At 43.9% G+C, this 18,138-nt stretch overlaps 1 protein-coding gene across 7 annotated transcripts in view; it reads left to right on the top strand.

Moving 5' to 3' along the window:
• LOC115193820 (latent-transforming growth factor beta-binding protein 1) overlaps positions 1-18,138 on the top strand; it is a 124,584-nt gene that overhangs the window by 64,830 nt on the left and 41,616 nt on the right. For 4 of the 7 annotated variants that reach the window (XM_029752869.1, XM_029752874.1, XM_029752873.1 and 1 more), the window contains exons 10-17: positions 3,364-3,486; positions 6,878-7,045; positions 9,373-9,588; positions 12,483-12,505; positions 13,445-13,556; positions 14,233-14,319; positions 16,446-16,571; positions 16,941-17,066. In XM_029752869.1, coding sequence (XP_029608729.1) covers positions 3,364-3,486; positions 6,878-7,045; positions 9,373-9,588; positions 12,483-12,505; positions 13,445-13,556; positions 14,233-14,319; positions 16,446-16,571; positions 16,941-17,066 — 981 coding nt within the window. The remainder of the gene's footprint in view (positions 1-3,363; positions 3,487-6,877; positions 7,046-9,372; positions 9,589-12,482; positions 12,506-13,444; positions 13,557-14,232; positions 14,320-16,445; positions 16,572-16,940; positions 17,067-18,138) is intronic. The other 3 variants (XM_029752868.1, XM_029752872.1, XM_029752870.1) reach the window with 3 other exon arrangements.

Genomic DNA, 18,138 nt, shown 5'->3' with positions numbered 1-18,138 from the left:
GAAAGGGGAGCCGAGGCCTGACTGCTGCCTATTCGGACTGCTGCCAGGCTGAGGAGAGTGGCGGCCCAGGAGGCCAGATGTATTATTCCTGTGGAGGTGCTGTGACTCTTTACCCTGTAATCCACCACATCCTGTAATCCACCACATCCTGTTCCCCTTATTATTACCCCTTTTTTACAGAGCTGATTTTGATTGAATCTCCATTTTGTTTTCCTTTGAGCTAGGTATGTGTGCTTACTAATTGTTGGATATGGTGCGACTGTCCAGTATAACAAATGAAGGGGAAAAAGAGACGATAGAGGATGGCTCGGCTGGTTTAAAGTAGCGTGTAGTCGACGGGTCTGGTTCTGATCCAGGTTCTGATTCAATATTCCCCAGTGAGCCATTTGAGTCCTGAAGCGGTGAGGGGAGGAGGGTAAGGCTTGGTGTTAGGCTGGGTCATGTTCAGTATGACTTCTCTTGGACAAGCCAGTCTCCCTCCCACACACTCTCGTTTAGCGCTTCCCAGGCGCTGCTGAAGGTGGTGGTGACTAATGCGCGCAGGTCTGTCCCCGTCCAGGCAGTGGATCTGAGTCCAAAGTGATTAAAGTGATGAGAGAGCAGCATACTCCTCTGTGTGTCATCAGAGGCAGTGGGCCGCTCTCTGTGGGGCCCCGAGGGGACAGAAATAGTGAGTGTATATTGTGGGTAATTATTCTGTCAGTGTGGTGATTGACAGCGCATGTGGGCGGGGCCTAAAGGAACGATGCAGGTGTTAAAACGGTGAAAGCGCCAGTGGAAACGCGTCCCGTAGACGACAATAGCCATTCGTTGATATTCCCGAGCAGAGGGTGTTGTGGCATCTTCCTCCTCCTGAGATCTGCCTGATTAGGATCATCTGTCCTGTGAGACGAGTAGGAACGCCCTCATTCACCCGCCCCTGGGAATGACGTCTCTTCCCCTGTTTGTCGATTCCATTCCAGTTTAACAGAACACAGCAGAGCCTCCTGTGACATGAACCTGGTCAAGATGTATCCTCTGAAATATCCATGACATTACATGGAAGGATATCAACATGCTGTGGCCTGTACCACATGCTGGTGGGATGCTGCTCTTGTCAAGTACGCGGTCCATGTCGTGTGTGAGGCTTCTAGAACACTCTGTGCATGAGTGATGATCCTGTTCTGGTATATCTTTTCACTTTTGCAACAGAAAGAACAACATGTAAAGTGATAATATTAATCCCGTTGAACAGAATTAAAGGGGAACAAATCACGTGGAACTCTGGATGGAGCAAAAGCTCCCTTTTGGATACTTAGCACGAAAGCATGCTTCATATTTAGCCCTCTCAATGACAAACTACACTTGTAAACTGGATACCAAAACAAATGAACACGATATATATATAAACAGCTAAGAGGCAGCCGTGTTGGAAAGGGGATACAAAGTCTGCTTGTCTCCTGTTATAAGGAAGTATACAGGGGAGAGCATTCTGTTCACCTTCTTCCCGCTGGACATATTATGTCTACCCAGCTGTTGCTTCTTTAACAAGTTAGACTCTATTTATTTATTTCACCTTTATTTAACCAGGTAGGCTAGTTGAGAACAAGTTCTCATTTACAACTGCGACCTGGCCAAGATTAAGCAAAGCAGTGCGACACAAACAACAACACATGGAATAAACAAACATACAGTCAATAATACAATAGAAAAAGTCTATATACAGTGTGTGCAAATGAGGTAGGATAAGGGAGGTAAGGCAATAAATAGGCCATGGTGGCGAAATAATTACAATATAGCAATTAAACACTGGAGTGATAGATGTGCAGAAGATGAATGTGCAAGTAGAGATACTGGGGTGCAAAGGAGCAAAATAAATAAATAAATAACAGTATGGGGATGAGGTAGTTGGATGGGCTATTTACAGATGGGCTATGTACATGTGCAGTGATCTGTGAGCTGCTCTGACAGCTGGTGCTTAAAGTTAGTGAGGGAGATATGAGTCTCCAGCTTCAGTGATTTTTACAGTTCGTTCCGGTCATTGGCAGCAGAGAACTGGAAGGAAAGGCGGCCAAAGGAGGAATTGGCTTTGGGGGTGACCAGTGAGATATACCTGCTGGAGCGCGTGCTACGGGTGGGTGCTGCTATGGTGACCAGTGAGCTGAGATAAGGCAGGGCTTTACCTAGCAAAGACTTATAGATGACCTGGAGCCAGTGGGTTTAGCGACGAATATGAAGCGAGGGTCAGCCAACGAGAGCATACAGGTCGCAGTTTTGGGTAGTATATGGGGCTTTGGTGACAAAACGGATGGCACTGTGATATACTGCATCCAATTTGCTGAGTAGAGTGTTGGAGGCTAATTTGTAAATGACATTGCCGAAGTCAAGGATCGGTAGGATAGTCAGTTTTACGAGGGTATGTTTGGCATGAGTGAAGGAGGCTTTGTTGCGAAATAGGAAGCAGATTCTAGATTTAATTTTGGATTGGCGATGCTTAATGTAAGTCTGGAAGGAGAGTTTACAGTCTAACCAGACACCTAGGTATTTGTAGTTGTCCACATATTCTAAGTCAGAACCGTCCAGAGTAGTGATGCTGGACGGGCGGGCAGGTGTGGGCAGCGATCGGTTGAAGATAATGCATTTAGTTTTGCTTGCGTTTTAAGAGTAGTTGGAGGCCATAGAAGGAGAGTTGTATGGCATTGAAGCTCATCTGGAGGTTAGTTAACACAGCGTCCAAAGAAGGGCCAGAAGTATACAGAATGGTGTCGTCTGCGTAGAGGTGGATCAGAGAATCACCAGCAGCAAGAGCGACATCATTGATGTATACAGAGAATTGAGTCGGCCCGAGAATTGAACCCTGTGGCACCCCCATAGAGACTGCCAGAGGTCCGGACAACAGGCCCTCCTATTTGACACACTGAACTCTATCAGAGAAGTAGTTGGTGAACCAGGCGAGGCAGTCATTTGAGAAACCAAGGCTGTTGAGTCTGCCGATAAGAATGTGGTGATTGACAGAGTCGAAAGCCTTGGCCAGGTCGATGAATACATGAATAATTGTCTCTTATCGATGGTGGTTATGATATCGTTTAGGACCTTGAGCGTGGCTGAGGTGCACCCATGACCAGCTCGGAAACCAGATTGCATGGACCATCACAGTGATGTTGGGGCCACACCAGGGTTATGATACGAATGCGGTTGTTGTGAGTTATTAAACAAACTTATGTATAGAAACAAACCCAATTATGGTAATCGGTGGAATTGTCAGCGTACACATCTCTATTCTATGCACATTCAGTTCATGTTCTTTTCTGTACTGTGTAATACACACTAATATGTATATCAACAGTGTATTACTTCGTTCCTCTCCTTGGTTTTCTGTTGCAGATCTTAACGAGTGCCAGCTGCAGGGCGTGTGTCCCAACGGAGACTGTCTGAACACCATGGGCAGCTACAGGTGCAGCTGTAAGGTCGGCTTCATCCCTGACCCCACCCTCTCCACCTGTATCCGTAAGTCCTTCATAACTCTCTCTCTGTCTCGCCCTCTCTCTCTCTCTCCCCCCCCCCCCTCTCTCGCTCTGTCTCTCTCTCTGTGCTATATTTGGGTGTGACATTTCCCATACGTTTAAAAATATATATTACTTCAGCCTGTGCGGTCAGGATTGCGGTCTGTAAGATTGCAGTCTGTAGAAGAATGTTTTAAATGCCGCAAAGCATACTGCAAAGGCTGTGTTTTGATGATATGCATATGAATGTGGGAACAGATGGGAATGCATGGATGAATAGCATGGCGTTTATCATATTAATTAGATTCCCCTCAGAGCATGGAGCAAAAGGCACAGCATATTGCCAAACACAACAGATCGTATTTCTCTCCACTGAAAGTGGGAGGGAGGGAGGGAGGGAGGCAAAGAAGGAGTTTTGTGTTGAGAGATTAAAATCCGATTGACTTGATTCTCAGTTCTCTGGGTTTTTGGTAGGAGAGCGATTGATCAGTGATGGCCTTTAATGATGGTCTTGTTTAGCATGCTTTTCCCTGCCGGTTGTTGTCTCTCCCAGTCCGATCTCTCTCTCTGTCTGTGTGTGTGTGTGTTTGGGGGGGGGGGGTTCACTCTTGGTTTGTGTCTCCTCCTGGTTCTCCTCTATTTATCTCATTGCTATTGAAACCTGAGTGGCCATTCATCAACATCACTGGCTATGGCAAGGAGCCTTGCTACAGTTTTGTCCTTACATGGAAGAAGTAGGCATTGGAAATTCATCAGTGACATCACCCATTGTGTTTCCCCCCTCCCCTGCATGTGTTGCCTGTCATCGAACCACCAATGTCGGATCTAGACATCCTCCTTCATTGTGTGTGTTGAGTTACTGAGCTCTCTGCTGGTATGAAAAGCACAGTGGAGTTTGGAGAGAAACATATTGGTGTTGATGAAGGACCAAATACAGCCTGACCCTCCTATCTACTACCTTTGTGTGTTGATTGGCTTATAATATGCATGACAGCAACAGTAACCAACCAAAACTGACTTTCCCATTGTGAGAGCCACTAATAATGCCTTATTGTACTATGGAATGAGACTTCACACATACATGTGCATCCAGTGTCCAACTAGACTTGAAACAAAAATAAACCAGTGCATTCCATGCGTAGCACTTACAATAACTGTGACTCAATTTTCTTTTTGGATTCTGACACGTCATCAAACATTCCACTGGTGCAAGACAAAATTCTTGACCAAAAGATCAGCAATGACTGCTTGAAATGCAAATACCACGCGAGATTAACCCGTCACAATCCTGGGAATTGGCCTGTATGGATAGGGCTAAATTGAAATGTTTCTTACAAAAGAAATATGAAATGCATAAGCATCGCAGCAATTGAAAGGCTAACGTTTGGAGATTATGGGAAAATGATTAGACCAAAGGTGTGGACACAACAGTTCACCTGACAGAATCCAAACATTACACTGTTGATTTTCTGTGCATTTTACATTTACTGTACTTTTTGCCGGATTTGTTGATAACAAAATCTGAAAATACTCTGGATACATTCAGTGACATGATAAGAAGATTTCTGGAAAATGTGGGTAGATGCAACGTAAGACAAAAAAAAGGGTTTGAGTGAGAGGACTAACTGGGGTCTCCAAGTGGACGCACAGTTCCTAAGTCATTTCAATGCCCTTTCATGTATATGTTTTATGTTATGGTTGAAGAAGAGTCTTCAACTACAACTCGTTTTTTTGTAGCTCTCCTAGTTGTGCCGTTGAGGAACTAGAGCGAGCACACTTATCGTTGCTTTGTTTTGCAGTGCCTTAGACCGCTGCACCACTCGGGAGGCCCAAATCTGACATTTTCAACCCGTTTACGGGTACAAGTGTAAAGGGCTATGCTCTAAATAGGTCACATGATGGGAGACAAATGCAGCAACTGTCTAGAAATGAAGGGAGGGCTTCCCAGGGCAATCTAGCAGAACTCCAGCACCCTCATCTCTCTCCATCCCTCCATCTCCCCTCCATCTCCCCTTCCCACTCCCCTCTGCTGTGCTGCCTCTCACATCCGACAAAGGGAGAGATCCCATCATTGGGGCATTCACTGGCCTATTCATGGGTCGTGCTGCTCTAGTTTACTTTGAGAAACCTCTGGTCACTGGTATTAATTGGTGGCTTTGGCGAGGCCTTAGAGCGACTTCAATGTGGGTGGTGAGGAGGAGGGAGGAGGCGGGAGGATGGAATTTGGGAAGTGAGTGGTGACTCTAGAGCGAAAGTGATTGCTGCCTGTCATACACAATTTCTCCCGTGTGTCCGAGCTGTGTGAGACTCGGAGGCGCCGTCACGATTTCTGTTCAGGATTTGGAGGGACAGCGGTTCAGCCGTTTGAGCCCCCCTTTCCAACAGTACACACACACACAAACATGCGCTCGCACACCCTCTCTGTCAATAATGAGTGAAAACCTGATCGCTTTTTCAGTCTGTTTTGACGAATATCAATGCACCACACAAACTGCCTAAAGGGGAAAATGTTAGAAGAATTGAAACTTTAGAACAAGTCTTTGTGACCTTTTGTACAGGATTGGCAAAGAAAAATCTATTACATTTCACTGTTCTTTGAATTATGTCTTGTACACTCCAGTACTTCTAATTTGATGTTGATGTGCATTAACCCATTAAGCCCTCCTTTTGGCCTCAGAAGTTCAATATTATTACATTTTGGGATTTGGAGACTGTTGGGAGAGGGGGAAAAAAATGACATCGTGGTCAGTTTGTATGAGCACTGATTTAACGTTGATAGGAGAGCTCACCCATTGAAAAATGAAGAAATACTGGAAGCACGTCATATGGTTCCAGCTTTACTTGGAAGTCAAATCCTTAGAGAGTCTTTGTTCCGTTGGTGCCTTGCCATATCACAGTTTCCACTACTACACTTCAGGATTTAAGCTGCACCATTCAGAAACACTCAACCAGCCCTACTGCATGCTGTTATTTGGGTCAGCATTTGACTTTGTTCATTAGTGCATGAAGCATTGGCATGAAGAGCTCGATGTTTGTACACCCAGAGAGCTTTTGTTGTTGTGTGTGTGCTGTGCTTGTGGGTGTTTTGCGTTTGAGCTTTTAGGTTAGTCTAGTGGACACTTTCTTCATAGCTCAAAAATCCTGTGATGAAGATATGAAATATATCGGCGGTAGCAGGCGACACAGCTAACTACCACTGAGACGTTTCAACATTTTCTTGGTATTTTTGATGTTGTTGTTATAAATGTGTGAGTACTGTACTCTGTGTTGGGCAGGGGGATTCCGGTGAAGGGGGACTTCTTTATTTTCTCTTTCTCTCTTTTCTCTCCCCATGTCTGTGTCTCCCCCCACTGTGGCGCGCCTCCCCTTGCCACTCTCCCACTGCACCTCTTCAGCCGACACCTCTGCCGTCCACGAGGAGAAAGGGGCTTGTTTCCGATTGGTCAGTTCGGGGAAGCAGTGTTTGCACCCGGTGTCTGCTCAGCTGAGCAAACAGCTGTGCTGCTGCAGTGTGGGCAAGGCCTGGGGCCCGCGCTGCGACAAGTGCCCCCTGCCAGGAACAGGTAAGGCCCCCAACGCCAGCAACTCTGAGTCCCAGACACCTCCACCCATCCATCCATCCATCCATTCCACCACTCTCACATTGAGAGATTGAAATGTGGGACCAGTGGCATCCATCCCCCACCCACACTCAATGTTTCTCTCTCTCTGTGCATGTGTTTCACTGCTTTGCCAAGTAGACGGTTTTAGATGCAGTTATATCTCCTGCACCAGCACTCTCCTCCCGTCTCCCCTTATTCCACCATGTCTCCCCATCCGCCATTGCCGTCTGTACGGGTATCATGGTCAGTGTTGGCTGGGGTGACACAGTAGCTGACACCTGCAGATCATGTGCAGCACAGGCACACTAAATAGATAGAAACTGTTTGCTGAGTCCTCACACTTCCACTCGAAAAGGTCTGCCTTAATGAATTGATGACATTGAGCCAAACATTCCATTAGACCTGGGAGGTTAGTCTGGGAACAAGTGCAAGCCTTTTCTGTCTCTGTGCCTGTATTGTCTGTCTAGGCTCCGGGAGACATTACTGGATGGCCTCGTTTGGCCTAATTAACAACACCCGTTAAAATCATCTGGGTTGCCAGATTATTTGGTTGCCAGATCTTCAAAGTTCCCAGTGTAGTACAGTAAGTTGTTATGGGGGGTGTAATAGAGTTAGGGGATGATTGCTTGGAACCGGGCCCATTTTTCCCAATGTGAGAACGTTTCTGTGGGTAAGGTGAAGAGCTGTTATAAGAGTAAATAAGAGACGTGCTCCTTTATCTGGAAATTAACTTGAGCAGTTAGGATTTACCTTGGTATAAAGGGCAGCATTTTCTAAGGTCTCTTTAATGTTCTTTTTTCTTTGTTTGTTGGAATGTTCGCAGAGGCGCTTGTAGCTGGATTAGTAACTGATTATTCAGATTTTTTTTTTTTCACTATCAATGTCGTGGTTTAATTGCAATTGGCTGACATGGTTCTTTCAATTGAGATAGAGATGGAGACAGTTTATTTTGGTAGATTCTAACTTCTTGCAAATGCTTGTTGGTTAAAATGGGAAACTGCATAGATAGCATGTGCTATTCTTATATGAAACTGGATTGGTGTATGCTCCACTGTTTAACAATGGTTGGTACTTTGTTTTCATTCATTGGGACATAAATGAAAATGGACATAAATGAAAGCCTTCCCCAACAAATCCAGTTAAGTCCTTACAAAATTCTAGTTGCACAAAGACATTCAAGAATGAGACAAGTGTGTGACTCTCAGTCTTTATCCTCAGTGACATGATCCACTGTGTCCTTGGTTTCTAATGGGAACACAAGTCCTGCAGAGAGGACACATTACGAAGGATATTTTAAAAGGATATTAAATTAAATGTAGTTCCCTTTTTAATATAGACCAAATGTCCCTCTGTGCACCGTCTTAGACTTATAGGAAGATCTTAACCCCAACATTTCTCCAAGTTTTAATCATCATGACAAAGTCATTTCTGAAGATTATTATTTATTTAATGTGATTAGTGATTCATTTTTATGTAAAACCAAAAACTCTCCCTAATTTTAAGGTCAACCCTGTTGCATGAACTGAACTCTCATTTTAATATGGTGAAACTATTCTTTAAAAAAAATCTACATCTAATAAAATCGTAAAAGCAGGTGAACTGGTTCTACTCTTTTTCGCCATTTTCTGGTGTTTTGTGGTGGAAAACTGAGTGGGTTGAGCATAACACGCCAACACTGTTACCCTTAGATGGACAGGCTAGACATTTTTTGACAATTACATTTTTTTTCGTGAAGCTTGCATTCAATTGAACCTCCCTGTTGCACACAACAAGCTTCCATTCCTCCTGTCACAAGGGGATTTATGGCTGATTTAAGATCCTCTACCTTGTTACAGTCACCCTTTTACTTTATTTGGCACTTAATAGACACTTAATATAGTTGTTTTTTTAATTTAACCTCGAGATGGAAACACATGTTTTTTTATTAAGTTGAACATGTGCTCTTTAAGACAGAATGTTAAAATTAGGTGAAATTCAATGTTTTTTTTCACCAAGGTATACTTCTCAAAAGGCACCCAATTGGTGGAATGACCCAGAGACTGATATACACAAATCTGCTACAACAATAAAAACCAAACAGCATGTAACCTATTGAACGTTACATTGGAGTTACATAAAATAAAAGATCAGCCAAATTAGTCACATAGCTATAATTTATGTGAAATAAATATATTTAATATGGCCAGTTCTTTTGAACCCAATTTTTTTTAAATTATTATTATTATTTATTTTTTTGTCTTGCATAAAGTATGGATGTACTTACTGTATTTTTCCTTTCAACTTTTTAGCTAAATTCAAGGAGATATGCCCTGGTGGGATGGGCTACACTGTCACGGGATCTTACAAGCCCAAACCACCCAATAAACTACCCAGCCAACCTGAGACCATCAACAAGCCAATGATCACCCACCAAGAGCGTGTGGCCCCGCCTCTGCCCCTGCCGACACATGAGAAACCAGTGGAGGCCTTGAGCGTCGCTGAGAGACAGCTTCCCTCTGTACCAGGCAAGTCAACACCATACAGCAAGCAACAGTAGAGGAGAAGCCATCTTTACTAATGTACTATGGAAAGACAGAGACAAGATTGGGCTGAGCTGGGTGGGACTGAGTGTGACTCATAAATAGGGGCCATGCTCTTGTCTTTTCACTATGCTGGGCTGTTTTGATATGTGCAATGTTGTGTACCTACAGTGCCAGCGCAAAACTTTTTCGTCCAAATAAAGAGTAATCCACCCGTCCAACAGTACCAGTCAAAAGTTTGGACACACCTACACATTCCAGGGTTTTTCTTTCTTTTTACTATATTCTACATTGTAGAATACTAGTGAAGACATCAAAACTATGAAATAACACATATGGAATCATGTAGTAACCAAAGAAGTGTTAAAGTAGCCACCCTTTGCCTTGATGACAGTATTGCACACTCTTGGCATTCTCTCAACCAGCTTCATGAGGTAGTCACCTGGAATGCATTTAAATTAACAGGTGTGCCTTGTTAAAAGTTAATTTGTGGAATTTCTGTCCTTCTTAATATGTTTGAGCCAATCAGTTGTGTTGTGATAAGGTAAGGGTGGTATACAGAAAATAGCCCTATTTGGTAAAAGACCAAGTCCATATTATGGCAAGAACAGCTCAAATAAGCAAAGCGAAATGACAGTCCATCGTTACTTTAAGACATGAAGGTCAGTCAATCCGGAAAATGTCAAGAACTTTGGAAGTTTCTTCAAGTGCAGTCGCAAAATCCATCAAGCGCTATGATGAAACTGGATCTCATGAGGACCGCCACAGGAAAGGGACCCAGAGCTACCTCTGCTGCAGAGGATAAGTTTGTTAGAGTTACCAGCTTTAGAAATTGCAGCCCAAATAAATGCTTCAAAGAGTTCAAGTAACAGAGACATCTCAACATCAACTGTTCAGAGGAGACTGCGTGTATCAGGCCTTCATAGTCTAATTGCTACAAAGAAACCAATACTAAAGGACACCAAAAATAAGAAGATACTTGCTTGGGCCAAGGAACACGAGCAATGGACATTAGAACGGTGGAAATCTGTCCTTTGGTCTGATAAGCCTGAATTTGCGATTTTTGGTTCCAACCGCCGTGACTTTGTGAGATGCAGAGTAGGTGAACGGATGATCGCCGCTTGTGTGGTTCCCACCATGAAGCATGGAGGAGGAGGTGTGGGGGTGCTTTGCTGGTGACACTGTCTGTGATGTATTTAGAATTGAAGGCACACTTAACCAGCATGGCTACCACAGCATTCTGCAGCGATACGCCATCCCATCTGGTTTGCGCTTAGTGGGACTATCTTTTGTTTTTCAACAGGACAATGACCCAAAACATTCATGCAGGCTGTTTAAGGGCTATTTGACCAAGAAAGGGAAAGGGGATACCTAGTCAGATGTACAACTGAAATGTGTCTTCCGCATTTAACCCAACCCCTCTGAATCAGACATCCATAATCGACATCCATGTCTTTGGCACCCGGGGAACAGTGGGTTAACTTCCTTGCTCAGGGGCAGAATGACTGATTTTTACCTTGTCAGCTCTGGGATTTGATCCAGCAACCTTTCGGTTACTGGCCCAGCGCTCTAACCACTAGGCGTGCTGCATCAGATGACCTGGCCTCCACAACCCAATTGAGATGGTTTGGAATGAGTCCCTCAGTGTGAAGGAAAACCAGCCAACCAGTACTCAGCATATGTGGGAACTATTTCAAGATGGTTTGAAAAGCATTCCTCCTGAAGCAGGTTGAGAGAATGCCAAGAGTGTGCAAAGCTGTCATCAAGGTAAAGGGTGGCTACTTTGAAGAATCTCAAATATAAACTATATTTGGATTTGTTTAACACTTTTTTGGTTACTACATGATTCCAAATGTGTTATTTCATCGTTTTGATGTTGTCACTATTATTCTACAATATAGTAAAAATAAAAACCCTTGAATGACTAGGTGTGTCCAAACTTTTGACTGGTACTGTAAGTGAAACTAAACAGAGAGTTGTATTTGTGTGAGTGTGTGGGGGGTCTTTAAAAATATCTCTCAACCAGACATCGATTCAGTTCCACCCTGGACAGGATGATGAGGATTCACATGCTTTGGCTTGCCGTCGCCTCTCAAACTTCTGGATTCTGAGCGAGAGGAGAGATGGAGCTCCTCTTTCTTATTGCTCAGGACATGCTTGGGAGCTGGCGAGGGAAAGAGAAACTTGGCAGCATTAGAGTGCACAGACTTGTCCAAATTACCGCTAAGCTTCTCTTGAGCTCCGAGTACAGAGGATTCCAATGCAGAGGACAGACTCAGACAAACAATAAGAGGGAAAGCCACTGCCCAAACCTGTGTAGATTAGTGTTTGCATGCGACAAGGGGCTAAAGTTGGCACCACTGAGCTAAAAATCCTGGTGGAAGTGATTTTTTTTTTATGCCCAATGTTGTACTACATTAATAACAATCCTGTTTGTTTTTATGACCTCAAGATCTAAATACCGTAAAAACGCCTGAGGGTTGAGTTATGACATGGCATTTGGCCAGCGTTTAAAATAAGGTGTTAGTGGAACGACCTTGTAACTGATTAACATTTGTCCGTTGCTATGAAAAAGATCATGCTTCGACATGGCCATGAACAGCTAAACGTACCCCCAGAGCCTGTGAAGGTGACAGTCTAATGAATTGCAAATGATTGGTTCTCTGACCCCAGCCAGTAAGGTTTATTAATTTATTCAAAAGCCTGAAGATATTTAATGGAGAAATATAATGAAGTATATGATGTACTTGTCTCTGACAACTTGATGATCAAGGGCAGGTATATCCAGCCTTGTGCTTCCAAACGGTCCCACTCTTTCTTGATCTCACTCTTGTTTTTTTTTCTTCATATTTTTTTCATATATTTTGTTTTATGACCAGTAGCCACAGATGCACCTGAGCAGGTAGGTTGGGTTTCTTCTGCAAAAAAAAGTAAAAATGAAAAGAAAATAGCTTTCTTGCATGCGACAAGAAGGATTCACCCTTTAGCCTCTATGGCAGCGACCTGCAGAAGCAGCCTGCAGCGTCACCTCTGCATGAAGTCAGCATCTCACCACTGCATGACTTTGAGCCAATCACTGCTCCACGCTTTCAGCTTAAGAGCACTTCACAGTGGAACATCTGTCAATGCCAATCACAGCTGCTAAGACTTTGCTCTTTGCGCTTTTGTCCAGCCTCATACTGTATGGATGCGTTTACACAGGCAGCCCAATTCTGATCTTTTTCCACGAATTAGTCTTTTGACCAATCAGATCAGCTCTTTTGCTAATAATTGGGCAAAGGATCAGAATCGGGCCGCCTATGTAAACGCAGTCTAAGAGTCTCCAAAACGGAACAGTTCTGAAACCTTTCTGTAATGGATTTAGTATTGTATTATGACATAAATTATGTAAATATAGAAGCTCTCTTTTACAATATATTGGTTCTTTCAGAGGAACAGTAGACTCAGCAGCTTGAAACTCTTTAAAGCACTTTGATAAAGGCAGAGTAAGTAAACACTATTGCACAATCCATTCTCCTAGAGAAACTCCAAAGGTAAAAAAAAAAAGCTGAAGTCAAGTTGGAGTCCATACAACTGATAACTATAGACCCTATCTACTCAATGAAAACCCATGTTTCGCTTCCCACCATCTTGCTCTACAAGCCCTTCAAGCTCTTTCCTTCCTTCGGCTGTCACGCAAGCGGATCTCCGATTTAGTTTACTGCTGAGCAGCCAATATGACGAGCGCACGCATGACAACGGTGCATGAACGGTACTTGCTCACTGAAACCTCATGTCTATACGGATCAGTCCGCTGACCCTGAGGTCCATATTGTGTTTGTCTTGTGTTCTGTCCTTCAAGGAGCTGGTTATTCTGGAGGCTACTAGTAGTAGTCCAATAGTTGAGGCCGAGGCCGGCCAGCCACAGCTCTCTCCCGGTGTCTCTACCATGAGGATGGAGCCGGCCTACAAAGGTGTCTCATCCATTTCCTTCCCCTCTACTCTCTCTGCTGCTATTTCAGTCTCACAGGGCTGGGCTCACTCTCACAGGGGAAAGTCTGCAAGTTATTTAATTATGATGGTTGTTTTGGCACTGTACCGAACTCTATGTAAGTAGGTCTCCACTGGTGCTTTACGGTCAATTTTACCTGACAGAATAAAAATGAAAATGTGTTGGTTTGAAAAATACCTTGTGTTCTTTCCCCTGTAACAGGACTAATCGTCATAAGGGAAAGGGCACCTGCCGTTTGTGATGGGTCTTCTCCAGACTCAAGTCTAGGGTTATCTTAATTGAAACGCAACGTTTCAATTGTTGTAAAAATAGTTATTTTTTTGTTCCATTCAATACGTATCCAAGCTGGAAAAATCTTTAAACAGCTGTCAGCTCAGCACTTGATGGTGAAGAGTGATTTAACTCTGTCCGCTGGGATTTCTACAGCACTCTGTATTACACTTTTACCCTGTATACTCTGTATTACACTTTTACCCTGTATACTCTGTATTACACTTTTACCCTGTATACTCTGTATTACACTTTTACCCTGTATACTCTGTATTACACTTTTACCCATTGAAGCACTCATTTTAAAGATCCCAGAAAGTCTGACTGCACTGTTCTCTCCCCTGGCTCTATCTGTCCTGGTCTCTCAGAGGTGGTGGAGGAAACGTCCCCCCCTGCTCCGGCCCTGATCCTCCCCACCAACGCTGGCCAGGACATCGCCCCTTCTCAGTCAGCAGGTAAGTGCTCACACTGACTACAGTAACGCCGTGACATTTGGACATAGTTTAGTGTTAGGTCAATGTGCAGCTGATGGGTTGATACCTACTATCCCTGCTACATTCTGTATCGGAGCTGTCCCAAGCTGATTGTGTATAAATCATGAATGAATAGAGGGATGAAGGGAACACAAGCTTAGTTCATAAATACACCTAGTGTTATCTCCCTCACTCGCCCATTAACTGACCCTTTATTTGTGTTTAACCCCGCATCTGAATTCCTCACAGGTCGGGGGCAAAAAATAGGCCGATAAGAGGAATTTGCACAGACTGGGAACATGGCACTTTCTAACTCTCCCTGACCTCCTTTCTTTGTCCTTGGGGTTCTCCCCCGTTGTGAGAATATTCTGCGCTCTTCTATATTTAGGAGTCATGTGTTGCTGTTGAGGGGCCACAGCAACATGAAGTCTCTCCACTTTCAAGATGTGAATAGTCTAACAACATCATTATGGCTTCAAATCACTCCAATGAAAATGCTGAGAAACTTTTATTTCTCACATGACCCTCACAGAAGTATATTTGGGTCCTGTATTGTTTTATTTAAGAGATTCCAATTTTAGATTTTGTTGCCGTGTTTCTTCATAGGGGAATGCCAGTGATTGGTGCCATCGCTAGGCAACCACTTGTGTGAAACCCACCTGTTTTTATTTTGATACCCTGGGTGAGGAAGATGGGAATTTTCAGAGCACTAGAGGAGAGAGAGTGTCGGCACGGAGACTAGTGTGGAGGGAAGGGAGTGGAACTATCTGGTGCCAGGCCCACATAAACCTCTTGGACCAATCAGGGGACCGCAGGGATATTTTGGTTTATTTTTGCTAGGCGGATATCCAAACCCCCAGACCTCTCTCACCTCAGCGCTTTACGTCCTGGTGTCCCGGAAAGGTGACACCATATTAAGAGGCCACAGAAATGTTATGAGGCCTCCCGATGACAGACACTCAGTAAACTGGGCGGCATAATTGCCCCCTTCTTTTCTTAATCATCCTTACTGTGATTAGTCTCTGGTCTCCGTGCCTCAATGCTTGCGAATCATTCTGAACCTGATGTTTCTTTTTAAAGTAAATCCTCTATAAAAAAAAACAACTATAGTTTTATTGTACCATGGCGCAGATGCTCTTTAAGATGTACTAATAATTACACTCGCTAAGCATTCTGTACCTCAACCAAGCAATCAATGAGTCAATCAAATTATAGTGCTTTTTACAAATACGTTTGTCACAAAGTGCTCAACAGTAACGCTCGACCAAACAGTTGAGGAAAATCTCCTTAGGTGGGAAGAAAGCTTGAGAGTAAGCAGGAGCCCATCCTCCTCTATTTGACCGATGTCCTCCCTAAATCCCGTATAAAACACAGCAATTTAACAGTAATTGAACCGTATTCCTGAGGAGATGCCACTGTAGCATATTTGAGCAAAGGAACCTCACCTATTGAAATGTGTACAGTAATACTTCAATTCATTTAATTCCACCATACTGGCTGAGCAATGAAGAAGCCCAGTCATCAAGCCTTCTGACAACCTCAGTAACACTAATTCTTAGGTAAAGTATTAATAATGTATTTTGATAGATTGTCACAGGGCAATCTATCACCACTCATTTAATCCCCCTTTCATGTTCTGTACTTCTCTTCAAGATCTGAAATGGCCCAACCTTTCAGTCACTGTGATTGGACAGTTTCGGCATATATGGAGTCCTTAGGTCTCTGAAACTTTAGGCCCAGTGACCCATGTCTGTAATATGTCTGCATATCGATGCCTTTTGATGGGTATTAGACACTATGATTTACTCTATTCCCTACTTTCCCTCTGTGGTATGTAAGGCAATTTCCCACTGTCAAGACTGAGTAGACGGATTGATGCACATACTGAGCAGATTTGTCATACAAAAACACATTTGCAGCCATGAGTGGGATGCTGATGAGACTATTAGCTAGGGAGAGGAAAGGACATTTGCAGGAATGGAATAGATTTGTTTATGCCGCGCATATAGAAACTGTATTTTTGTATTTAATATTTGAGGAGTAGCATGAGGTTTCCTTCTCTCTCTCCCTCCTCTCTTTCTCTCGCTCTCTTTCTCTCTCTCGGCCAGAGGTGGATGAGTGCAAGGTGAACCCTCACATCTGTGGCCAGGGGTTGTGCTACAACTCTGCCGAGGGTTATACCTGCATCTGTAACCAGGGCTACCAGATGGACGAGACACACACCACCTGTGTAGGTGAGAAACGAGAAGTCAAAGGTCACATCCATTTATCCGACCAATGGGAATAGTCCTCTTCTCATTTGGTCTGATTGGATTTCACTCTTCACATTGCGCCCAGATCCATTTAATTGCATCAGTAAATAGGAATGATTTTACTAGCCTTTTGGAGGCCTCTCTTGATGAAGGAATGGTTATGTATACATTTAGACACGGTAGCAGAATCCTTTAGCGGCCTCTTTGCTACAGTGATGGTTTGAAATAAAGACTCTATATCCTCTGCATCTCATACTACTTGAATCCACTTACGTGTCATGTCTGTATGTCTCTAAGCAAGTTGACTCATGTTCCATCCCATGTCTCCTGCCATGCTGTACCTATGGACAGATGTTGATGAATGCCTGGATTCTGCATCACTGTGCTCCAACGGCCGCTGCAAGAACACTCCCGGCAGCTTCCTGTGTGTGTGCCAAGCAGGCTTCATGACAGATGAGGAGGGAACCAGTTGCATTGGTAAAGCCATTTCACACGCATACCACCACGCTCCCTGAAATACAGAGACACACCAAAAACAATAGCAGAAGCCTAGGAGATTCAATACCTGCTGTGCACCGCAGTAGCAGGCATTTGGATAGCCGTCTGGGTGTTTTCATTTCCCCAGTCGTCTTCAGTATAGTTCCCTGTTGGCTTAGCCCCCCTCCCTGGAGATAGGGGCAAAGTTTTAGATGGTGACCACAGTGTGGCCCATTAGCGACGTCCTCCTCCTCATCCTCCCTATCCTGGGATATAAATACTGGGAACACTGTTATTAGGTGGTTTCTGGTGTTTCTACACACGTTTTCAATTCCACAAAATGACACAAAATTAGGTTTGCAGAGGCAAAAAGCTGGTGATTATTTCCCCATAACTGTACTGTAACAGACTAACATCTGAAAATGAAATATGAGAGTATAATTTATTACTGTTTGCAAGGGATTTATATGTGGATATGAGCACCAAAACAGGCAACTTGAGGACGACAGCCCTAAATATTTTATAGGCAGATGGAACGTTCAGTGAAAACTAAACTAAAAAGACATTGAGAACACTGACTTACCCAGAAGAAACACTACATGTCACGTTAAAACAAAAAGAAAGTGTGCAGTCTGTGTGCAGTCTGTGACTTGTTTTGTTGACTCATGGACTCCCACTCTCTGCATCAGGGTGGGGGAAGTTTGGTTTCTAAGGAGGGGAGTGGTATCCTGGATACCCAGCTGAGGAGGTTATTTTTGTTGGTATCACACCGTTTAAGAGGCAAATTAGGGGTCCCAGTTTCCTTCCTCCTTTGTCCCACAGGAAGTCCCGCCCAGGGCCCTCAGAGGAAGTTCCAGTCACTTTAGCCTGGCAGTGGTCCATCTTAGGGGGCAAGGAGGGCATGAAGCAGGGATAGGCCTGGCATGAATCAGCAATGTCCATGTTATTCAGTTAAAGTCAAGGAAAGGGTGTCATGAGCCAAACTCCAAGCCCTCTGTAATGCCAGACTGTCCAAATAGTTTAGATAGATGGAGATCACACTCAGACTGGCGTAAATGAAGCTTTGGCACAG

This window comes from Salmo trutta, chromosome 5, assembly GCF_901001165.1.
Source record: "Salmo trutta chromosome 5, fSalTru1.1, whole genome shotgun sequence".
NCBI classification, from domain to species: domain Eukaryota; kingdom Metazoa; phylum Chordata; class Actinopteri; order Salmoniformes; family Salmonidae; genus Salmo; species Salmo trutta.
Note: the sequence above shows the minus strand (reverse complement) of the source record. Positions and strands in the feature narration are given on the sequence as shown.